The 24,746-nt window shown below is 41.4% G+C and overlaps 1 protein-coding gene across 3 annotated transcripts in view; it reads left to right on the top strand.

Annotated features, from left to right (window-relative positions):
• The first annotated feature begins 848 nt into the window (after nucleotides 1-848).
• The window catches only part of LOC141051285 (hexokinase HKDC1-like), a 117,110-nt gene continuing 93,212 nt past the window's right edge, over nucleotides 849-24,746 (top strand). For all 3 annotated transcript variants that reach the window (XM_073548167.1, XM_073548168.1, XM_073548166.1), the window contains exons 1-2: nucleotides 849-997; nucleotides 19,077-19,239. In XM_073548167.1, coding sequence (XP_073404268.1) covers nucleotides 935-997; nucleotides 19,077-19,239 — 226 coding nt within the window. In that variant the 5' untranslated portion in view covers nucleotides 849-934. The remainder of the gene's footprint in view (nucleotides 998-19,076; nucleotides 19,240-24,746) is intronic.

The following is a 24,746-nucleotide window of genomic DNA, read 5'->3' as shown; positions in this document are numbered from 1 at the left end:
TTAAATCACCTCCCCTTTCTCTGCGCTCCTCCCGACCGGTTTAATATTCAGCATCGCAATTACCCTCCTCTCTAGAGGTACCCGGCTGGAGCTGCATTGTGCCCCTAACTGCTCACGGCTGGCGCTCCTTCATGACCGTTATTACCACTATCTGAACTCTCCACATGTCTGGCAGTGATCCTATTGGCTCAACACGCTCAAAATTTAACATTGATGAACTATTGATGATCCTCACAGTCAATTTGTTTTATTCCTCTAAGGTTACATAGGATCATTATATCTCAAGATGCCTGTGCACTCTCACGCCATGCACTTGTATGTTGCACCATAAAGCCCCCTTTACATTTAGTGATGCACCAGCGATCCCGACAACGATACGACCCGGTCAAGATCGCTGGCACATCGCTAAATGGTCGCTAGTGAGCTGCCAAACAGGCAGATCTCACAGCGGCGCAGCAGCGGTCATTACTTACCTTTCAGACGCGGCGATGATTACGTCCTCCCGCCCACGTCCACGTGTCGCTCGTCGGCGCCAGCAGGAAGCCGCCGATGAGAAATGGTCGTGGACGATCTCACGCGATCAGCGATAGCCAGCGGGGGAGCCGGTCGGAGGTAAGTATCACACATAGCGATATCGCTAGCAAAATTGCTGCTGCGTCACAAAATCGGTGACACTTTAGCGATATTGCTAGCGATATCGCTATGTGTAAAGCCCCCTTAAGAATGTGTCTGTGCAAATGACTCATTCCTCGCAGCTTAATCAATATCTAGTCCCAGCAATAAACCCAGAAACGAGTGTTAATGATTTAACCAGCGCAGTGATTCACTGTAGCCTTTGTCATTTTCTCAGTCTCCCGGTGAGAGTTGGATGTGGACTCTACTACTATATGAACTGAACTTCCTAGACTATTATTTTATACGCTTTGATTGAAAAATGTTTGCTGTACATTTAGTGTCGTTTTGGTTCACAAAACTAAAAGAAGATCAGATAAAGAAGGTAAGTACTGCTATTCTATTATTACTCGTCAACATATTTATCAGGTAATATAGCTAGAATTAGGAATCGGGTGTATTTTTAGGTCATTTGATCTCTCAAAAAATGTTTGTTTTTTAAATACCTAATCCTAATACCTGCTAGCCTGCATCTTCTTGGTTAGGTTTGGGGGTGGGTATAAATTATTTATTCTTTTGCTAGCTTTACATTTATACAGTACTCTCTGTTGAGCACTATGTCAGGGTCATTATTGGACTTCTCAAAAAAAAAAAAAATAGTTCCCAGGGGCAGACAAATCATTGGTGCAACCCAAGCAGTAGCGCAGGGGCTTAAGAGGTAAGGAGGCAACTTCTACCTCCAACATAGGTAGAATTGTGCATTAAATTAAGCTATTTAATTGCAAAGGGCCTGTATATGTTTTTGCTGAGGGCTCCTCGTCTGTCTGGGTCCACTAGTGAGTATACCAAAGGGAAACCTGACACAGCCATTCACATGAATGAAGTTGATGGAGTCACTGAGGACACTATCTTATCTCTGTCCTGGCAGTTTTCGTCTTTTTCCGACATGGACAAACATGTGGCAAACCAGAATCCACATCGTTTCCATAGGACACTGTGAGACGCGTTTTGTCACCATCATTCTTTCAGAATTTTTATACTGCGAGAATCATGAGGGATCATCAAAGAGGTCTAAATGAAATGGATCACAGTATGTAATGCATGTTGTGTAGTACGGTGGTGCTCATAATCTGACGTCATCTGCGTTAGCACCACAGTACATGATTCATTTAGTTATCGTTACTAAAAATCCTTTAGCCCCTTAACGACCACCAATAACACATTAAAACGGCAGCCATTAAGGGGCCTTATTCTCTCATCGCTGTTGTAAAATGGCGATCGGGAATAGCGCCGCAACCACGGCTAAAATTCCCACAAGTGACAGCTGACACCCTGCGGTATCGGCCTCGGCTGGTTTTGGGGCCAATTGGGGCTGATTAACCCCTTAAGTACTTCTGTCAATTGCGATAGCGATATCTAAGTGGTTAAAAGACCACCTATGGCAGGAGCGGCACCCCCCATGATCGTAATCGCGGTTGACGATCATTGCCATGGTACCCTGAGGTCATCTGATTACCCAGGGTACAGTGGCTTGTGAAATAAAGCTATTAACTGGGTCTCACAGGCCGTGTCAGTGATTCACTGACAGGTCTCAGGCGCTGCAGTGTAGCCCCACTCCTTCCTGCTGCAGTGTCCCTCCCTCCTGAGACTCTGCTCCATCACAGCTGCCCCCCTTAGTAAGCTACCGTAAAAGCGGACTATAAGATGCACCACCATTCTATTAAAATAAAATTGCCTCCCCAAAATTTGGTCCAGTTCGATTTATAAGTTGCAAATTACAGTAATTGGCATCATCGTGTGCGGAACGACCTGATCTATAAAACTAACACGTTATTTATTCCTTACGGCGAACACTGTAAGAAAAAATAAAACGCCAAAAATATCACTTTTTCCATCATACTGACACAAAAAAGATTGAATTAAAAGTCATCAAAAAGTCATGTAAAAAATGGTAGAAATAAAAATGTCACATCATCTCGCTAAAAACAAGCCCTAATATGGCTCATTCGGGAAAATAATTAAAAAGTTACTGCTCTCAGAATATGGTGATGAAAAAATAAATTATTTTTTGTAAATTATTGTTTAGTCTGTAAAAGCAGCAAAGCATTAAAAAAAATATAAATGTGGTATCACTGTAATCTTACTGACCCAATAAACAAATCTTTCGTCTCATTTTTACTGCATGAATGACACAAAAAAGGTAAAATAATTCTTAAATTGCTTGTTTTTGTTTATTTTGTGCCTGAAAAATCTGAATAAAAAGCAACCAAAATATGATAAGTGCTCCAAATGGTACCAAAAAATTCTCCAAGTCGTAGTGCAAAAAATACGCCCTCATACAGCTTTGTTTGCCAAAAAATAAAAGTTACAGCCCTCAGAATATGGTGTCGAAATAAATACTTTTCTTTATAAAAAATATTTTTTACTATGTGATAGCATTATATAAATCTGGTATCGCTGTAATTGCTCCGACCCAAAGAATAAATCTGACTTATTACTTAAGTCAGGGGTCCCCAACCTGTAGCTCGGGAGCCATATGTGGCTCCCGGTCCCATGAATTGTGGCTAGTGGGTGTCTGCCAGCTTGGTGTGTTAGCTCCAGGTCTACTAAACAGGGATGAGGAGCACATCTCAAAATGGTGGATTTTGTGAGCAGCCCTGCACAGAAGAGCAGATCTGGATGCATATATACTGGTCTAAGAGGTTTCGATTTAATTTAAGTATGGTACGCTGGAGACAGGATGATACTACCTGTGAGAGGTGGTGCGTGAAGCTGGATGTGACAGTGTGTTGGGAGTGCTGGATGGGAGAATACTGAACGGGGGAACTGTGGGGACCACTGGATCTTGTTATACTGCTTCGGGGGGATTTCTGTGGAAAAGCTTTGGTTATCATTATACCGTAATGGGGCTCTGGTTGCCCCTACTGTGAGGGGGGAGGGAACTGGATGTGGCCCACGACCCTCTCTCAGAGCTGAATTTGGCTCTCTAGATCAGAAAGGGGACAACTGACTTAAGTGATAACTATTCTTGCACTGCTGTCTATATGTTCATTCCACCTACCAAAAATCAGAACAAGACTCGGCTCACATATATCCTGCACTCTCGGGTGAGCACTTAAGTTGGTGTTTCTGTGTAAATTCCTCAAAACCGCAATTCAGACAAAACCTTGGAGGAAACCACTCATTTATGTGGCAGATAGAGTCCCATAATTTTAGACATGTTTTTAGCACACATGTGTGGTCGACCACAGTTCTGTGAACACCTAAAAAGATGGATACCACTGAAGCAGGGTCCATTTTCTCCTACAACCACTGGTGGAAATTAAACATTTGATGCTAATACAGTATTTTAGTGGAAAAAAAATTAATGTTTTGTTTTCATGTCTAAATTTTATAAAGTTTGTGAATTACCTGTAGGTTAAAAATGCTCAATAAACCCCTATATGAATTCCTTGAGGGGTCTAGTTTCCAAAATGGGGTCACTTCTAGGGGGTTTCTGCTGTTTTGAAATGTTAGGGGCTCTGCAAATGCAACATGACATTCACAATCTATTCCAGACAAATTTACACTCCAAAAATCAAATAGTGCTCTTTTCTTTCCAAGCCCTGCCATGTACCCAAACGGCAGTTTTTGACCACATTTGGGGTATCCTTCTGTTTGGAAGAAACTGCATAATAAATTATGGGGTCTGTTTTTCCTATTATCCAGTGTAAAAATTACAAATTTGGGGCTAAAACAACATTTTAGCAGAAAAAAATAATTTTCATTTTCATATCCACATTTTAAAAGGTTATGTGAAGCACCTACGGGTTTGACAAAATCAACACATCAATAGATGAATTCCTTGATTGGTCTAGTTTCCAAAATGGGGTTACTTGTGGGGGTTTCTGCTGTTTTGGTACCTCAGGGGCTCTGCAAATGAGGCATGGTGTCTGCAATCTACAACCCCTGGCAAAAATTATGGACTCACCGGCCTTGGAGGATGTTCATTCAGTTGTTTAATTTTGTAGAAAAAAAGCAGATCACAGACATGGCACACAACTAAAGTCATCTCAAATGGCAACTTTCTGGCTTTAAGAAACACTAAAAGAAATCAAGAACAAAAAATGTGGTAGTCAGTAATGGTTACTTTTATAGACCAAGCAGAGGGGAAACATTATGGAATCACTCAATTCTGTGGGAAAAAACTATGGAATCACCCTCTAAATTTTCATTCCCAAAACCAACACCTGCATCAAATTAGATCTGCTCGTTAGTCTGCGTCTGTAAAAGAGTGGTCACACCTTGGAGGGCTGTTGCACCAAGTGGACTGTCATGATTCATGGCTCCAACACGAGAGATGTCAATTGAAACAAAGGAGAGGATTATCCAACTCTTAAAAGAGGGTAAAAAGATGTGCAAAAGATATTGGTTGTTCACAGTCAGCTGTGTCTAAAATCTGGACCAAATACAAACAACATGGGAAGGTTGTTAAAGGAAATCTGTCACCCCATTTTAGCCCTATCAGCTGCCGGCACCGCCATCAGGGGCTATTCTACAGCATTCTGTAATGCTGTAGATAAGCCCCCAATGTAACCTGAAAGATAAGAAAAAAGAGTTAGATTATACTCACCTAGGTGTTTGGTCTGGTCCGATGGGTGTCGCCGTCCCATGCGGCGCCTCCCATCTTCATACAATGATGTCCTCTTCCTTGCTTCTCCCTCGGCTCCTGCGCAGGCGTACTTTATCTGCCATGTTGAGGACAGAGCAGAGTACTGCAGTGCGCAGGCGCCGGACCTCTCTGACCTTTCCCGGTGCCTGCGCACTGAACTACTTTACTCTACCCTCAACAGGGCAGATAAAGTACGCCTGCGCAGGAGCCGAGGGAGAAGCAAGGAGGAGGACGTCATCGTATGAAGATGGGAGGCGCCGGACCGGACTGCGACACCCACCGCACCCGACTCCACCCCTCGGTGAGTATAATCTAACGTGTTTTTCTTATCTTTCAGGTTTCATCAGGGGCTTATCTACAGCATTACAGAATGCTGTAGATAAGCCCCTGATGGCGGTGGCCGCACCTTATAGGCTGAAAATGAGGTGACAGATTCCCTTTAAAGGCAAACATACTGGTAGACCAAGGAAGACATCAAAGCGTCAAGACCGGAAACTTAAAGCAATATGTGTCCAAAACAGGAAATGCACAACAAAACAAATGAGGAACGAATGGGAGGAAACTGGAGTCAACGTCTGTGACCGAACTGTAAGAAACCGCCTAAAGGAAATGGGATTTACCTGCAGAAAAGCTAAACGAAAGCCATCATTAACACCTAAACAGAAAAAAACAAGGTTACAATGGGCTAAGGAAAAGCAATCGTGGACTGTGGATGACTGGATGAAAGTCATATTCAGTGATGAATCGCAAGTCTGCATTGGGCAAGGTGATGATGCTGGAACTTTTGTTTGGTGACGTTCCAGTGAGATTTATGAAAGTCACTGCCTGAAGAGAGCATGCAAATTTCCACAGTCATTGATGATATGGGGCTGCATGTCAGGTAAAGGCACTGGGGAGATGGCTGTCATTACATCTTCAATAAATACACAAGTTTATGTTGATATTTTGGACACTTTTCTTTCCCATCAATTGAAAGGATGTTTGGGGATGATTATATCATTTTTCAAAATGATAATGCATCCTGCCATAGTGCAAAAACTGTGCAAACATTCCTTGAAAAAAGACACATAAGGTCAATGTCATGGCCTGCAAATAGTCCGGATCTCAATCCAATTGAAAATCTTTGGTGGAAGTTGAAGAAAATGGTCCATGACAAGGCTCCAACCTGCAAAGCTGATCTGGCAACAGCAATCAGAGAAAGTTGGAGCCAGATTGATGAAGAGTACTGTTTGACACTCATTAAGTCCATGCCTCAGAGACTGCAAGCTGTTATAAAAGCCAGAGGTGGTGCAACAAAATACTAGTGATGTGTTGGGAGTGGTTTTTTTGTTTGTTTGTTTTTCATGATTCCATAATTTTTTCCTCAGAATTGAGTGATTCCATAATTTTTTCCCTCTGCTTTGTCTAAAAAAGTAACCATTACTGACCAGCACATTTTTTGTTCTTGATTTCTTTTAGTGTTTCTTAAGACCAGAAAGTTGCCATTTGAAATGACTTTAGTTTTGTGCCATATCTGTGATCTGCTTTTTTTATACAAAATTAAACAACTGAATGAACATCCTCCAAGGCCGGTGATTACATATTTTTTGCCAGGGGTTGTATTCCATCCAAATATCAAATGTGACTTCTTCTCTTCCGGGCCCTGCCGTGTGTCCAAAGAGAACTTTTTGACTACATATGGAGTATTACCATGCTCAGAAGAAAGTGGGTAACAAAATATGCAGTCTGGTTTTTTCATGTTACCTCTTGAAAAAGTGAAATATCAGGTGAAAAAGCAATATTTTCTTTAAAAAAATTAAAATTTTCGACACACATGGTAGATATATCTTTCTCAAGATAAAAATTGCAAACTCAATATACACAATTGCTAACTGGTATCTTCCTAATAAGGACCAGATTCCAGCATGTCATGCGTTCCTAACCTCACTTTCTAATTTCGCACAAGGTACACTGATCGCAGGTGGAGACTTCAATTTTACAATGAACCCAAAGGTAAACTCTTCTTCTGGGAGGGAAACTGTTTCGGTTAGACAGCTGCGTTCTCTTAAAGGGGTTCTCCATGCCCTCCGACTGACAGATGTTTGGCAGATAATGAATCCTCAGTGGATTACACATATTATTTTCATATACATAATTCTTATAGCCGCATCGACCTCTTTCTCTTGAGCCACCATGCTGTGTCCTGGAGTAGGTAGGGTAACCGACAGGGGGGGGTGACCCACTTCTTGCCGCAGACAGACACGAGACGGAGACAGAATTTGTGTTCAACAGGTCCGTTTTTATTGGCCGTCCTCCTGACGACCACAGCAATACACCACAGTAGCTTCACACTTCGAACACAGGCCCAGGTACCTTCACTCTCTTTTCCTGTAGTCGTGGCGTGGTTCTTTTTGCCGTGGCTGCCCTAGGCCTATCTACCACAGCGCTTCACCAATCTGAGTACATCGTCCGTTTGGTACCCCCAGGCCGTCTCCGTCTGTGGCTTCTGTCGTTTGGGCCACCCCCCGTGACCGTCTCAACTGTCAGTCCCCTACGGAGCCTCTTCTCCGTCATCTCTCCTCAGCAGAGCCTCCTATCTCTTGCGCTCCCCTCACTAACTGACTTTTCCTGAACCTTCCCTCAGCCTTTTATCCGTCCTGTTCTGGTAACCCCGCCCACCATGACTTGACAGTTTCTTCAACCAATGGTAGTTATTCAGTCCCTTCCCTACACTCTCCACTGCCCTCTAATTGTCAAACTACAATACTACACTCTTTATCTCCAGCTGTTTCCCATCTTTCACTCTTAACAGTCCACCCACAATACACTACACCTCTGCCTCTCCACTGCAAACAGGTCCGCCCGTCAATCCACCTTCCCTACACTGTCAACCCAAGGCCACAATCGGAGACATTCTGTGGTCGGCTCACGCTCCGATTTTTCTGTCCTTATCTCCGCCATCTCTGCTCCAACGTTCTTGGTCTTGGAGATTAAATGATAACCTTATCAAGGATATTTTATGTGCTTCGGAGCAGAAAGAATCTATTGACTCCTTTATCCAAATACATACCTCTGACCAAACTTCAGCTCCCTTGCAATGGGAGACTTTGAAATGCGTTATGAGAGGGATTCTGATAAAGCATGGTTCTAGGTTAAAGAGAGAGAGAGCTCAGAGAGTGGATGAATTATTACAGCAAATTCATTCCCTTGAAATTTCACACAAGCAAACTTTATCTGCTTCCACACTTGCTGACTTGATAAAAAAAAAAGAAATGAATTAGGAAAAATTTTAGATAAATATTTTCAATCCATGGAAAGATCTAAATGTTTTTTCTATGAACTATCCCACATATGCGTCGGCTACATTTATTCCGTTTGTTAAAAAACAAAATGGCAGGGATACACACAACCCAAAAGAAATTTTGGATCTCTTTCAGTCTTGCTATGAGCATTTTTACAACATTAAGAACCAATTCGCAGATATGACCCCATTAGACCTCTCTTATAAGATAAAAGAATACATTCAGGAAACATCCCTACCTATGTTGAGTAGTTCAGTTCTGAAAGCTTTAGAGGAGGAGATCAATTTGGCAATACGGTCCTCTCCGTCGGGTAAATGCCCTGGTCCAGACGGATTCACACCGGCGTTTTATAAAAACTTTAGGGAACAACTCTCTCCAATAATGGCAAAAACTTTCAATGCTATTGATGCAAATATTAGATTTGTCCCCCAGTCTCTAGAGGCACACATTAGTGTGATCCCTAAGCCAGGTAAAGACCCTTCGATAATTGCCAACTTTAGGCCGATTTCTCTCTTAAGCATAGACATTAAACTATTTTCAAAAATCTTAGCTGAGAGGCACGCCCCTTTACTTCCTTCCCTAGTCAATATTGTAATGATCAGGTAGGATTCATCAAAGGACGAGAAGCCCGGAATAATACTACTAAGACATTACTTATCATCTCCAAGGCAAAAACTAGCTCCACGCCACTAGGTCTTTTAACTGTAGACGCAGAGAAGGCTGTTGTGAGTTCATTTTCCCCTTCACCATTGAGGTCTGATGAACTCCCTCTTCTGGTGAAGGAAGGTAGTGAGGCTGATTACAAAGCACCTGAGCAGAATGATGATGACTGGGTGACTGGAATTGCTGACTGGATATAAGGCAGCCGACACCCTTCTGCCTTGCGGGTGATTACTCTGAGGGATTCTTGGAGACCAGTCTGATTCCTGCTCCTCAAAAGCTAAGTTTTCTGCTCTACTTTTTGCATTTGTGTTTTGGTTTTGTTTTGCCTTGTTTTTCTGGATTTCTGCCTTTCCCTGCTGGGTGAGCTGAATTCCTTTTTGCTCTGTCTTCAGAAAATACCTGAGTACTGATATAGTCTTTTTGAAGCCTAGCGTATTCAGGGCTTTTTTCCCTATCAGTCTGTTGGCTCTTGTTTTGAGAGGGTTTTGGCGGAATGCAGACAGCAGCTTTTCTATTCTGTCCTATTTAGTTAACTTGGGCCCCATCATTTGCTCAGCCTATCTTTTTATCTGTGTGAGTGGTTTTTCATCTTGCTTCACCATCATTATATATTGGGGGCTGCTATTGCTTTGGGGTCTGCTCTGGGGCAGTTTAGATTTCCCTTTCTGTCTTTAGGCTATGTAGTTCTCCGGCTGTGATCGAGGGGTCTAGGGCACCGTAGGAACCCCCCACGGCTACTGCTAGTTGTTGTTGTTAGGTTCAGGGGTCTGCAATCCGATAGCTGCCAACTTCTCTGGTTTTCTGGACTTAGCTAGTATTTCTGTTTTTGCCTCCTACGGTGACTCATTCATAACAGAAGGCTTTCGATAGAGTCCATTGGGGGTTTATGGAGGAAGCCTTGAGACAGATAGGTCTAGGTCCTCCCTTTCTACAGAAAATCTTAGTCTTATATAATTGTCCAACAGCGTGGGTTAGAATAAATGGTTCATTATCCAGCCCAATTAAGATCAACAATGGAACCAGACAGGGCTGCCCGCTTTCTCCATTACTTTACATAGTGTTGGCTAGGTGTTACATTACCACTATAAGAAATAATAGCAATATTCATGGATACACGATAGGGCCTAACTCTTATAAAACAGCTCTGTATGCAGATGATTTACTCCTTTATATATCACAACCACAAATATTGTTTCCAATGATTTTAAAGGAATTTGTTAGGATCACTTAGTAATTTTAAAGTCAATTATTCCAAATTAGAAGCCTTAAATATATCCCTTTCTCAGAATGAAGTCCTTCGAATCATGAATAAATTTCCATTTAAATGGCAAGGAGAGTCATTGAAATATCTAGGGGTTGTGGTCCCCTCTGATCCTAACAAATTGTTTGAGCTTAACTATCAAACTTTATTAAGCAGAACATACAGAGACCTAGCGAATTATAGTAAATTTAAACTATCCTGGTTTGGAAGGATGAATGCTATCAAAATGGACGTTTTACCCCGTTTCTTATACATATTGCAAACTATACCGATTTCCCCCCTCATAGTTTCTTCAGTAAATTACGATCAGCTTTAACCAAATTCATATGGGGTAAAAATCTCGCATAAGCATACAGACCCTTTCTCGACCTAAATCTATAGGTGATGCTGGTCTTCCCAATTTTAAGAGGCACTTCCAGGCTACTGCATTACTTAGGATTCTAGACTGGCACTTTTAGGCTGATGCTAAACAATGGGTGGGGGTGGAACAGGAGGATTTAGATGTCCCTTTAAGACATCTGCCGTGGTGTTCTGGGAAATCATTGACTATTGTCAATTGTAATTTAACTAGAGACACACTTAAAATATGGCACACTCTGAGAAAGAAGGGGTTCCCAGATAAGGAATATTAGCCCACTTACATAATTGTTATTCAATCCATCCTTTCTCCCTGGATACTTTCGTGGATCTTTTCTCGGTCGGAGGGCAGTGGAGGATACCCGATTGTTTCAGGTGCTAGAAAACGGGGAGTTGCCTTCTTTTGTCTCTATACAGGCTCAGTTTCCAAATGAGAAAATTAGGTGGTTTGAATACTTGCAATTATAGTCCTTCCTAGTGACACATAATTTTGATAAAATTTCGATTTCAAACTTCACCTTTTTTGAGAAATTGTTTGTAGAGGAAAATAAGCCGCCACATGCTATATCTGTGATTTGTGGGGGATTGAGCAGAGAGGGTGAAGTGGAGAAGTTAACATTTCAGCAGGCATGGGAGAGAGACTTAGGGATAAGCTTGTCTCCTGAGGAATGGGAAAGGGGGGTTCTCTTCACTCATAAACTTGCTAGCGCCGGGATTGCACAAGAGAAGAACTATAAAATAGTTATGAGATGGTATAATTACCCTTCTAAACTACATACTAACACAATTCCAAAAAGGAAGAAAAACTATGGGTGTAACACTTGTTTATGTTGATAAAATAAAAAAAAATCAATAGTTTTTACCCAAATATAATGATGTTGGACTAATACTGTATACTCCAAATAATAACCAATAAAAATAAAAAACGGAGTTCCATACAAAAAATTATAAAAATTCTTAAATTTATTTATTCCATCAAGTGACATGCATGTATAAAAATATTTACTAGAAAAAAGACCCTAAAAAAAGTGCATGAACCCATAGGGTAATATAGTAATATAAAAATTATTGCACATAAAAGAAACATCATATCAATATAAGATACTGTTTTTCAACCATATCTATTCACAACATAAACCCCTCAAAACAGACAAATACTTTTGCTCATAAAACCTGGAGTACCTCCAGTATATATAATATCAGAGCGTTGTTGAAAGGAATTGGTAAAATGCTGTGCAAAAAGTGCTTTCATTGCTTACCGATAAAGTATGCTGCTATAGTGCCCCGGAGCCACATGCCGCCCCTTGACGCGAGTTTCGCGTTTGCTTTATCAAGAGGGAGTGAGCAATCAATTCACTAGCTGGTATTTATATAGTGTGGTTAATTATATGGCATGTCCAGACTGCGCATGCGTTAGGAGTCATTGCTGGAGGAAGTTATATCGTCTCCCAGCGGACCCGCAGCAGTTTTAGCTGCGGTGTACAGTACCATTCAAATGAATGGTAAAAAAAAAACGCTGTGTAGACGTTGCGGAAAAATCCGCGCGGATTTGCTGCGGTTTTGAAACCGCAGAAAGAAGTGACATGTCAATTCTTTCTGCAAAATCCGCAGCGTGTTCCTATCTCCACCATTGTGGAGATGGTGAATCCACAGGACCAAACCGCAGTCTTTTGACCTGCGGTTTATCTGCGGTTTTTGCAAAATCCGTGCGGATTAATCCGCAGCGGATTCCGCAGCCTCTGCACACACCCTTATTGTCTACCATGGTATGTTTGACTTACTGTTAAAAGGTTGTATTCTCATTTTTGAATACTAGATATTTTCTATGATTCTACATATTATCAGTTTTCATATAATATATTCCTTGTTTTGTAAAATGTTTAATAAAATAGATTGAACATAAAAAAAAAGATATTTTCAATACGATGGCCTAATATTATCAATTTCTGTGTAGTTCCTGTGAGTTCAAAATGCTTACTATACCCCTGGATAAAATCTTTGAGGGTATGTGCAGACGATCCAGAAGTGGCAGCGCTTTGGACACATCACGTTTGCTGTGTCTACTGAACGCAAGTGGATCCGTATGTGTTCACTGAATTGGGGCTAAGGCAACAGTTTTGAGTAAAAATTTCAATTTTTTCTTTCATTCTACTTTGCATTAATCCTGAGTGGCAACAATTTCCTGACAACAGTTTTAAAGTATTTGAGGGGTGCGGTTTTTAAAATTATATCATTAGTAGCTGGCCTGTGCAAAATTTTCACACATTGGTCGTCGGGCACGCAGGCAATTTCAGAAAAAGCAAGCTGATCAAATGTAAATGTATTTCATGAGATGAACACAGACAGGTATTTATATATGTAGATTGGTAATGCAATAAATTGGTTTGATAAGCAGAGGCCAAAAAATGTCTTCCGGTTGAGATGCCACCTACAGGTCATTGTGTCTTTCTGCAGGTTTATGAAAATGAATGTTTAAACTGTATGTAGTGATAAAATCGTGAATATGTGGTTTGCTTGGCTGCTGAAGTGAGCAAGTTTACCTTTAAAATGGTGTATCATTTGTGTGTGTGAGGCGAAGAAATCACCGAAAAAGCAGTGCATGTATACAAATGTGTTTGCATATGTGACTCACCTGCAGTGAAGTGTGCAATCCTACAATGTGCCTGAAATAGGCTGGGCAAGCACTTGAGCAAGCTGGAAAGACTCCAAGGCAAATGTTTGGATTTGTTTGTGATGTCTGTAAGCAGCTTTGTGATAGCATGCTTTGGGGTAGTATGCTGCCACCTGAAAGTAATTTGACCTTTCAAATGGTGTATCATTTGTTTGTTTGGGTGGAGCATGAACAGAGCAAGTGTGCAATTCAATAGGCAGTGCATGTTTACAAATGTGTTTGCATATGTGCCTCACCTGCAGTGAAGTGTGCAATCCTCCAATTTGGCTAAAATAGGCTGGGCAAGCAGTTCGGAAAGCTGGAAAGCCCCCAAGGCAAATGTTTGGATTTGTTTGTGATGTCTGTAAGCAGCTTCGTGGTAGTGTGCTTTGGTGTACTGTTGTGCCACCTGCAGTTCATTTTTCCTTACTGCAGGTTTATGAAAATTAATGTTTAAACTGTATTTTGTGATCAAATCGTGCATGTGTGGTTTGTTTGGCTATTCTCTTGCTGAAGGGGGCAAGTTTACCTTTCAAATGGTGTATCATTTGTGTCTGTGGGTGCAATATGAACGATACAAAGTAATCACCAAAAAACAGTGTTGAGAAATAATAGAATAGATTGAGTAGTTTCCGATAAACAGACCCCGAAAAGTCCATTTAAATCTGAATAGGTCCCTAAAGAAACAGCTTTTGTAAATAAATTGCTACTAAACGTTTAACCCTTCTAACGTCCTAACAAAATAAAATGCTTGAGAAATGATGCAAATGGAAAGTAGACATACAGAAATGTTATTTATTAATTAATTTGTACAGTATGACTAACTGGTTTAAGGATATACAAATTGAAAATTTGAAAAATGCAGATTTTTCAAAATTTTCACCAAAATTCAGATATTTTCACAAAAGCAAAACACATGTACTTACATTTACCACTAACACAAAGTACAATATGTCACAAAAAGACCTTCTCAGTCTCACTGGGATACGTTGAAGCGTTCCAGAGCTTTTACTACGTGAGGTGACACTGGTCAGATTTTAAAAATTTGGCCTGGTCTTTAAGTTTAAAATGGGCTCGGTCACTAAGGGGTTAATACTTATTGTACATTTAAGCGACGACCAACAAACTACAAGCAAACCTATCGGTGGTCGATTACTGGCATGCTCAGTCATGTTACCAGAATTCTACAAAAAGATTGCAAATACAATTGGTCTGTATAGAATATCATGTTGGCAGCACATCACAGGAAGATCTGCTGCTGATGTTGATACTGAAAATTATTTTGAAGCCTACTGATGAACGAGTGTTTTGTCAGCATGCTCAGTTGTACCGATAATTGGGGAACAAATGTGCAACTCGGCCTTTACTTATTAGTTGCCAAATAATTAAAGAAAAAAGTATTTGTTTTGCTAAACTGGTAGAACAAGTTTCAGATGTCTCAATAAACTTTTATTGTCGTTTTTCTGGTAAACAGGAGACAGAAAGTGTGGGGGAATAAGGTATTTGTAAAGAAGCACTCCAATCAAAGTTTTTATCCTCCTAATATGTTGCAACCATTACATTATATGGCACTGTGTGTTTACTTTTCCATTAAGTCTATTAACAAGCAATGCCTTGGGACTGTGGTGCCAACCAGGTTCCTAAAACTAGGGATGCTCTAGTCTATTCCTGTTCCCAGATTACTCTTGAAGGTGGAGATGTCGGGTTCACGTGCCTTACTATGCTCCTATATCAACCATTATTTGTCCTCTCCCTCACCCAGGGAGGAGGGAAACTGAATTGTATAGGATAGCATTAACCAGATAAACAAGGGAAGACTGACGGGTAAATTAAAATAACGATCATACAAAATACACTCACCAAACAACAGAGTGGAACACACTAGAGTAAAAGGAAGGAGAAACTAAATAAGAGAGGATGAGGATGTGCACACAAACAAAACTCCAAGCAATAATCTGAACAAATCTCCAAATGCCAGTCCCAACCACGAACTACACCTCCAACTCCAAATCAGGCAGTAAACACTAAAAAGCTGAGACAATCAAGATAGGAAAGTTCCAGGAGCTTCACCTGAGCACATTAACCCTTGCACTGCCAGCAATGAAAAAAAAACTGCACTGTTTAATAAGATGGTGAAGTACTTCTTGCCAATGCAGTTTGTGAAACAGACGCCGCTATCTTCTGGACCCTCTCTGTTGCGGAGTCCCTGGAACATCTATGACATCATGTGATTAAAAACAAACTAGCTGAATCCTTCTTATCTTTATGTAGAAACAGGAAGTCTATTTTTTCATGCATGAATCAGCATCAGAACTACAATACCACATCACTGCAAATTACTCCCTGATGTCTGAACAGTCTAAGTCATTGTGGATTTCACCTCAACAAGACCCTGGAAAAACTTTATATAAATTCAGTCATAGCTGACACAATGTTAACTAGAAGCTAGTACATAAAAAAAAAAAAAAAAATTATATATATCACGGTTCAAAAGTTTGGGGTCACCCAGACAAATTTTGTGTTTTCCATGAAAACTCATATTTTAATTAATCAAATGAGTTGCCAAATGAATTTAAAATCTAGTCCAGACATTGACAACGTTCAAAAAAAATATTTCTATTTTAAATAAGAATTTTCTCCTTCAAACTTTGCTTTCGTCAAAGAATACTCCCTTTGCAACAATTACAGCATTGCAGACCTTTGGCATTCTAGCGGTTAATTTGCTGAGGTAATCTGAAGAAATTTCACCCCATGCTTTCAGAAGCCCCTCCCACAAGTTGGTTTGGCTTGATGGGCACTTTTTGCGTACCATACGGTCAAGCTGCTCTCACAACAGCTCAATGGGGTTGAGATCTGGTGGCTTGCTTCTTCCCTAAATAGTTCTGACATAAATTGGAGGTGTGCTTTGTATCATTGTCCTGTTGTAGGATGAAATTGGCTCCAATCAAGCGCTGTCCACAGGGTATGGCATGGCGTTGCAAAATGGAGCGATAGCCTTCCTTGTTTTAAATCCCTTTTACCTTGTACAAATCTCCCACTTTTCCAGCACCAAAGCACCTTCAGACCATCACATTACCTCCACCATGCTTGACAGATGGCGTCAGGCACTCTTCCAGCATCTTTTCAGTTGTTCTGTGTCTCACAAATGTTCTTCTGTGTGATCCAAACACCTCAAACTGGGATTCGTCTGTCCATAACACTTTTTTCCTATCTTCCTCTGTCCAATGTCTATGTTCTTTTGCCAATATTAATCTTTTCATTTTATTAGCCAGTCTCAGATATGGCTTTTTCTTTGCCACTCTGCCCTAAAGGTCAGCATCCAGGAGTCGCCTCTTCACTGTAGTCGTTGACACTGGTGTTATGCGTGTACTATTTAATGAAGCTGCCAGTTGAGGACCTGTGAGACATTGATTTCTTAAACTGCAGACTCTAATGTACTTGTCTTGTTGCTCAGTTGTGCATCGGGGCCTCCTACTTCTCTTTTTACTCTGGTTAGAGCCTGTTTGTGCTCTCCTCTGAAGGGAGTAGTACACACTGTTGTAGGAAATCTTCAGTTTCTTGGCAATTTCTCTCATGGAATAACCTTCATTTCTAAGAACAAGAATAGACTGTCGAGTTTCACATGAAAGTTCTATTTTTCTGGCCATTTTGATAGTTTAATGGAACCAACAAACGTAATGCTCCAGATTCTCAACTAGTTCAAAGGAGGGTCAGGTTTATAGCTTCTCTAATCAGCCAAACTGTTTTCAGCTGTGCTAACATACTTGCATAAGGTTTTGCAAGGGTATTCTAACCATCCATTAGCCTTCTTACACAGTTAGCAAACACAAAGTATCACAAAAACACTCGAGTGATGGTTGTTGGAAATGGGCCTCTATAGACCTATGAACATATTGCATTACAAACCAGATGTTTGCAGCTAGAATAGTCATTTACCACATTAACAATGTATAGAGTGTATTTCTGAATCATTTAATGTTAGATTCATTGGAAAAAACTGCTTTTCTTTCAAAAATAAGAAAATTTCTAAGTGACCCCAAACTTTTGAACGGTAGTGTGTGTGTGTATGTGTATATATATATATATATATATATAAAATATGGTGAGGCAATGACCCCTGTTACAGCTAGGGGGCGCTGTGTGTTCTCCCCAGGATACGCACGGAGGTGTATGAAGGCCATAGGTGTGCATGGCAGTCATGGGCGTAGCTGTGACTGCAATGCAGACTGATAATAAAGACAAAGGTAGGGAAAACCTGCTCTGGATGTTGTTTTGAAACAGATTGCAGTATGACAGTGTTGCAGTCTGTTCCATTTCAGATCCAGGTTTTCCAGGTTTCTGTGATAAAAGCCCTGCAGGAATGGGTTAGTGAGGTCTGAGGGAGTGCTTAGTAAGTCTCAGGTGTGTCAGGGCCAGAGAGAGGCCTGGCAACCCACAGAGTACACAGTGATGCAAGTCATCCACGGTAACTGGTCTAGGATGTGGACAGTCCTGTGCCCCGAGGTGGAAGTCCTGTGCCCGAAAGCAGACTGGCATGTGTAACGATTGCAAAACAGGTGGATATGGTGCCCGGCTGCAATCCGGAGGATATCCTGGACTGTGTATAGCTGTGTGAGTAAAGAGACTGTGATGCAGCGGTGCAAGACACCCACGTGTGTAGTGCCTGCAACATGTAATGCTGTGTGAATAGAGTCTTGGATATGGCGCATAGACACCCACGGGAACTAGTCAGAGGAAGACTGGAAGTGTCTGTAAAATGAAGGATTCCGTATAATATTTATTCTGAAAGTGGTGAAATGGATACTAATTATATGCACTGAAGTTATATGCACTTGTGTGGTTTGAACTTTAAATGCTGTGAGGTAACACATTAAAGAGACTTATGTGTTTTGAATTTTGTGGGTCATCACTGCCTCTTCACTACGTACGGTGCTACCGGTGCCTTACAGTTTATATATATATATATATATATATATATATATATAAACAGCTTGAGGAGTTGACATTCTAGTTGTTAAAGTGCCTTATAACATGGACGTGGTTAGAGGTGCCAACAAGGTGTCATCTATCAGTCATGAAAAAGGAAGCTTTTAGGTTCCATCTGCGTAAAAAAGTTTTGTCTTCTTTATTGAATCATACTAAAATAGACATATGTCACACTGCTCGCCAGAAAATTGCCTTAAACACGGAAAAGGCTATTTTTCTGGAGAGCAATGTGACATATGTCTATTTTAATATGATTCAATAAAGAAGACAAAACTTTTTTACGCAGATGGAACCTAAAAGTTTCCTTTTTCATGAGCGATCCTGACGTCTGTCTATACGGAGTTCCGAGGTTCTGCGGTGGTCCTTAATTGTTTATCATGGATTCCTGAGCAAATATTATACGCAGCAGATTTTTCCAATGTGCATTTATTCCATGAGACTACAATGTACCCTGTCATTAATGTGATTAGATCTAAGGGAGGAAAGTAACATCCTTGCTCCAACTGCAAATCCATGCAAGCACGTAGCAAACCATTCAGGGAAACTAGTTTTTTAACATTAACTGAGTATTGTGGTAGCTTATTCATTAAGTGTATTAATGTCAATAATTTGTAGGTTGACCGATTCCTGTACCATATGCGCCTGTCAGATGAAGCATTGCTGGATATTATGGCACGCTTCCAAGCAGAGATGGAGAAAGGCCTGAAGAAAGACACAAACCCAACAGCAACAGTGAAGATGTTACCAACATACGTCAGGTCAACTCCTGATGGATCTGGTAAGTGGTCCACTCTACTGATATCAGATGTGATGGGCGGATTAAAAAGTCACATTACATCATAAAACCTCTGCGGCTCTCTTCATTTTGCTATACATTTGTTTAAAGACCCACATACGCATCAGTCTAATATCAGTCGCACTTGCCAATATCAACAAGTTTGGCCGACACTTTAATGTGTATGTGTGCCCCAGCCAACTGATTGTTGGGTGAGATGTTAATCAGGCATGCCTGTTTCAGACTGCCGATAGCTTTGTTCTCCCTGCGCTGCCGGAAAAGATGTCTGGTAACGGTTTTCTCATAGAGAACAGAGTAGCGCACGGCTGAACGAGCGCTCCTGTGTATGGGCGATTTGACTGAGATGGATGTCAGCTGAATGGTCGGCTTGAAACATTGTTCAACAGCCATCTAATGTGTATGGGAGGCTTCAGTATTGAAGGCAAGTGCAACATATTGATGGAGTTTGTATGTTCTCTCCATGGTTGCATAGATTTTACACTTGCAAGGACAGCTATGACCCCACAAGGATAGGGATTGTTGTTCACATTGTCTTACATCACAGTATAGGAAATTAGTAGTGTTTTAGCGAGGTGGTCTTCTAAAAGAAGGTAAATTATATAAGATACAGAACAGAGGTGCCAGTGCACATAGGGCATCACCAATACAAGGGAATATAGCGGAAGGATCGAAGATAGCAGAACTGCAAACCTGATGGTTACATAGTTATATAGTTACATAGGTTAAAAAAAAGTCCTGGGTCCATCAAGTTCAACCTTTCTCCACCAATTATACATTTTGTCAATAATTTTAACTAAAATCCACAATATTATTTGTATTGAGGAAATCATCCAGGCCTTTTTTAAAAGCTGTTAGTGTCTGCCATTACTTCCTCTTGTGGTCGGCATTCCACATTCTCACTGCTCATACTGTTAAGAACCCTTTCCTATTCAGCTAAAGGAATCCCTTTTCTTCCACTCGCAATGAGTGCCCCTGGTCCTAGCCACACATATATTTGTACATATAAATGATATCTCCTCTGAGACGTCTTTTTCTAAGCTAAATAAGCCCAAATTTTCCAGCCTCTCATAATATGAGAGGCCTTCCATCCCTTGTAATAATCTAGTTGCCTGCCTTTGAACTGACTCTATCTCATGAATATCTTTTTCAAAATGTGGAGCACAAAACTGGATCCCATATTCTAGATGTGGCCTCACCAGTGATTAATAAATAGGTATCAATATGTTGGGATCACAGGATTTTATCTCTCTTTTTATACATCTGAAAATATTGCTTGCTTTCCCAACTGCTACTTGACATTGAGGACTGCTGCTCAGCTTACTTGTAACCAGAATGTCGAAGTCCTTCTCCTGTTCTGTGGTCGCAAGTACACTCCCATTTAATGTATATATATATGCAGCTATAGGATTACTCCGGCCTAGTTGCTTTACTCTACATTTATCTACATTAACCCTTATTTGCCAAGTGTTTGCCCATTCAATCATCTTATTCAGATCGTTTTGCAATATTTTAGTGTCTTGGTCATATTTTAGTATTCTACATACACTCACTGGCCACTTTATTAGGTACACCATGCTAGTAACGGGTTGGACCCCCTTTTGCCTTCAGAACTGCCTCAATTCTTCGTGGCAGAGATTCAACAAGGTGCTGGAAGCATTCCTCAGAGATTTTGGACCATATTGACATGATGGCATCACACAGTTGGCGCAGATTTGTCGGCTGCACATCCCTGATGCGAATCTCCCGTTCCACCACATCCCAAAGATGCTCTATTGGATTGAGATCTGGTGACTGAGGAGGCCATTTGAGTACAGTGAACTCATTGTCATGTTCAAGAAACCAATCTGAGATGATTCGAGCTTTATGACATGGCGCATTATCCTGCTGAAAGTAGCCATCAGATGCCTGTTCTTAGCTGAGAGGAGTGGTACCCAGTGTGGTCTTCTGCTGCTGTAGCCCATCTGCCTCAAAGTTCGACGCACTGTGCGTTCAGAGATGCTCTTCTGCCTACCTTGGTTGTAACGGGTGGCAATTTGAGTCACTGTTGCCTTTCTATCAGCTCGAACCAGTATGCCCATTCTCCTCTGACCTCTGGCATCAACATGGCATTTCCGGCCACAGAACTGCCGCTCACTGGATTTTTTTTCTTTTTCGGACCATTCTCTGTAAACCCTAGAGATGGTTGTGCGTGAAAATCCCAGTAGATCAGCAGTTTCTGAAATACTCAGACCAGCCCTTCTGGCACCAACAATCATGCCACGTTCAAAGGCACTCAAATCACCTTTCTTCCCCATACTGATGCTCGGTTTGAACTGCAGGAGATTGTCTTGACCATGTCTACATGCCTAAATGCACTGAGTTGCCGCCATGTGATTGGCTGATTAGAAATTAAGTCTTAACACACAGTTGGACAGGTGTACCTAATAAAATGGCCAGTGAGTGTAGTTTGGTGTCGTCAGCAAAGACTGACAGTTTACTCTCAATCCCATTCATGTGCTTCTTGATAAAGAGGTTAAAAAGAATCGATCCTTACACAGATCCCTGCAGTCCCTACTGCTGACTATGTCCCATTTAGAGAACATACCATTTATGATGACTCTTTGTTTCCTGTCATTTAGCCAATTCCTTACCTATCTGCATATAGTTTCCCCCAGTCCTTGCTTCTACAGCTTCAGTATAAGGCTGTGTGTAGTACAGTATCAAATACCTTTGCAAAGTGCAGATAAATCACATCATCCGCATTACCAACATCCATATTTGCACTTACCTCCTCATAGAAACCCAACTTGCTAGTTTGACACGACTTATTATTCATGAATCCATGCTCGTTGTCAGTTATTATATTATTCTCTGCAATATATTTCTGGAGGTAATCTCTTCTAATGCCCTTAAAAACTTTGCACACTACTCATATCAGGCTTACAGGACAGTAGTTGCCTGGATCCACCTTCTTACTTTTCTTATATATCGGTACTACATCAGCCATCCTCCAATTCTGTTGCACCACCCCTGTTACAAGAGAGTCTAAGAAGATGAAATACATCAGTCTGTCAATTGCTGAGCTCAATTCCCTCAGTATCCGTGGATGAATGTCATCTGGGCCGGGGGATTTGTCAGTGTTTCATTTGCTCAGACACAGGCATACTCCTTTGTTAAACAGTAAACTAGTTGTATCCGGTGGTAAACTTTGATTTTTTGCCTTGTTGAATGATCTCTGGAGCAGACAGTTCACTGGTGAACATGGATGACAAGTGCCTGTTTAAAATTTCATCCTTTTATTCTGTCCTCTATAATTGTCTTGTTATTATCATTTTTTAAATGGCCAATACCATCTATTTTTTTTCTTTCTGGCACTGATGTATTTATAAAAAATTTTGAGGATTTATTTTAGTGTTGCTGGTGATTTGTTTCTCTGTAGATGACTTTGCTAGCTTAATTTTTTTTTTACATTTCTTATTACGATATTTATACTTCTGAAATGCTATTTCTGTATTCTAGGCCTTCAAGATTTTGAATGCCCTTGTTTTTTGTCTCATTAAACTTTGTAGTGTCTTATTCAGCCATAATGGTTTCTATTAGAGTTGAGCGAAACGGGTCGGTCAAATTAAAAAATAGCCGACTTTCGCTAAAGTCGGGTTTCGCCGATCGAAACCTGACCATAGCGTGAGGTCGGCCATGAGGTCGCCGATCAGAGCGCCAATGTCGCGTGTCAAATAATGCTTCCAGCGCCTTTTCTCAGCTAATGATGGAGGACGCACACTGTGGGCAACGCGATGACGTGCAGCGGCCACCACTATCTTAGAGAAGGGCATTGAAGTGATTGGCTGGCTTTGTGTGGCGTCAGTGGGTATAAAAGGCTGTGACCGCCAACCGCCATCTTTCTTCTGCCGATCATAGCATAGGGAGAGGTTGCTGGCTGCTGCTGATTCTGAATAAGGGAGAGCGTTAGGCAGGGAAGAAGAAAAAAAACTGCTTCTGCTGATAGCGCTTTTCACTGTACAGTTAGTGTGCAGTGAAAGGGGAGGATTTTTGCTTTTGTGCAGCAGCGCTGGTGGTCATTAGGCAGCCTTTTAAGGCTACCTGCTAGCTGCATTGCTGTGTGCACACTGCTGTTCAAACTGCTTTTTTCAAAGTACTCCAACTTTTATTATTTTGTCCTGGTGAGTTACTGAGCGTTCATTTTTTCACACACCGTATAGCGGTGTACGCTCCTCACACACTACTGTGTACCGGCGGCTGGTATCACGGACAAATAGAAGCTATCTGGGTGTGACTCTGGAAGAAAAAGCTGAGGAGTTTGTCCGTTTTTCCAGACTTACACCTTAGAGTGCTGTCCGCTTTTCAAACAGTTTCATATATCTGCTGTTTAATAATGGTCAAAACTAGACAGAGACAGCGTGTGTCACTCCGTACACAAATAAACAGAGATTGACAATTTTCCATACAGACACCGTATAGTGCTGTATGCTCCTCACACACTACCGTGTACTGCCTTGTATCACGGACAAATAGTAGCTATCTGGGTGTGACTCTGGAAGAAAAAGCTGAGGAGTTTGTCCGTTTATCCAGACCTACACCTTAGAGTGCTGTCTGCCTTTCAAACAGTTTCGTATATCTGCTGTTTGATCACGGTCAAAACTAGACAGAGACAGTGTCTGTCAGTCCCTATACAAATAGACGGAGATTGACAATTTTCCATACAGACACCGTATAGCGGTGTACGCTCCTCACACACTCCCGAGTACCGCCTTGTATCACGGACAAATAGAAGCCTTCTGTATGCGACTCTGGAAAGAAAAAGCAGAGGAGTTTTTCAGTTTTTCCAGACCTACACCTTAGAGTGCTGTCCGCTTTTCAAACAGTTTCATATATCTTCTGTTTGATCACGGTCAAAACTAGACAGAGACAGCGTGTGTCAGTCCCTATACAAATAGACGGAGATTGACAATTTTCCATACAGACACCGTATAGCGGTGTACGCTCCCCACATACTATCGTGTACCGGCTGGTATCACGGACAAATACAAGCTATCTGTGTGTGACTCTGGAAAATAAAAGCCGAGGAGTTTTTCCATTTTTCCAGACCTACAGCTTAGAGTGAGTGCTGTTGTTAGGGTCGTCGGAACGCACCAAATATAAATAATAGTATGTGCGTTTGCCGCCCGGGGTCCACCGTGCGGTAGGTGACAAGACCGCTGCTGAACAATGGCAGATGCACCTAGTAGGTGTGGGACTGCGCTCGGGTTAACGTCACCCGAACGCTAAGGGCGACTCCGTACAAACACAGAGTCGCTTGGAGAACACTAAAGCAAAGGCACAGGCCCTGTTAGCGTCACAGAGGCCTGCGTGTGGCGTCGCAGCCGCGAACACCAATAGTTGCTGTTACTACAGCGCAGCGGCAGAGAAAAGCTGCAAGCGTCGGCGCCGAGGACCGGGCGCCGACGGACGCTAGTGTAGGTGTGGAGCAAGTGGCGTGTATCTTGCCACAA

Source organism: Dendrobates tinctorius, unplaced genomic scaffold (assembly GCF_039654945.1).
Source record: "Dendrobates tinctorius isolate UK_male_01 unplaced genomic scaffold, ASM3965494v1 ptg000156l, whole genome shotgun sequence".
Taxonomy (NCBI): domain Eukaryota; kingdom Metazoa; phylum Chordata; class Amphibia; order Anura; family Dendrobatidae; genus Dendrobates; species Dendrobates tinctorius.
This window is presented reverse-complemented; position numbering and strand designations above follow the sequence as displayed.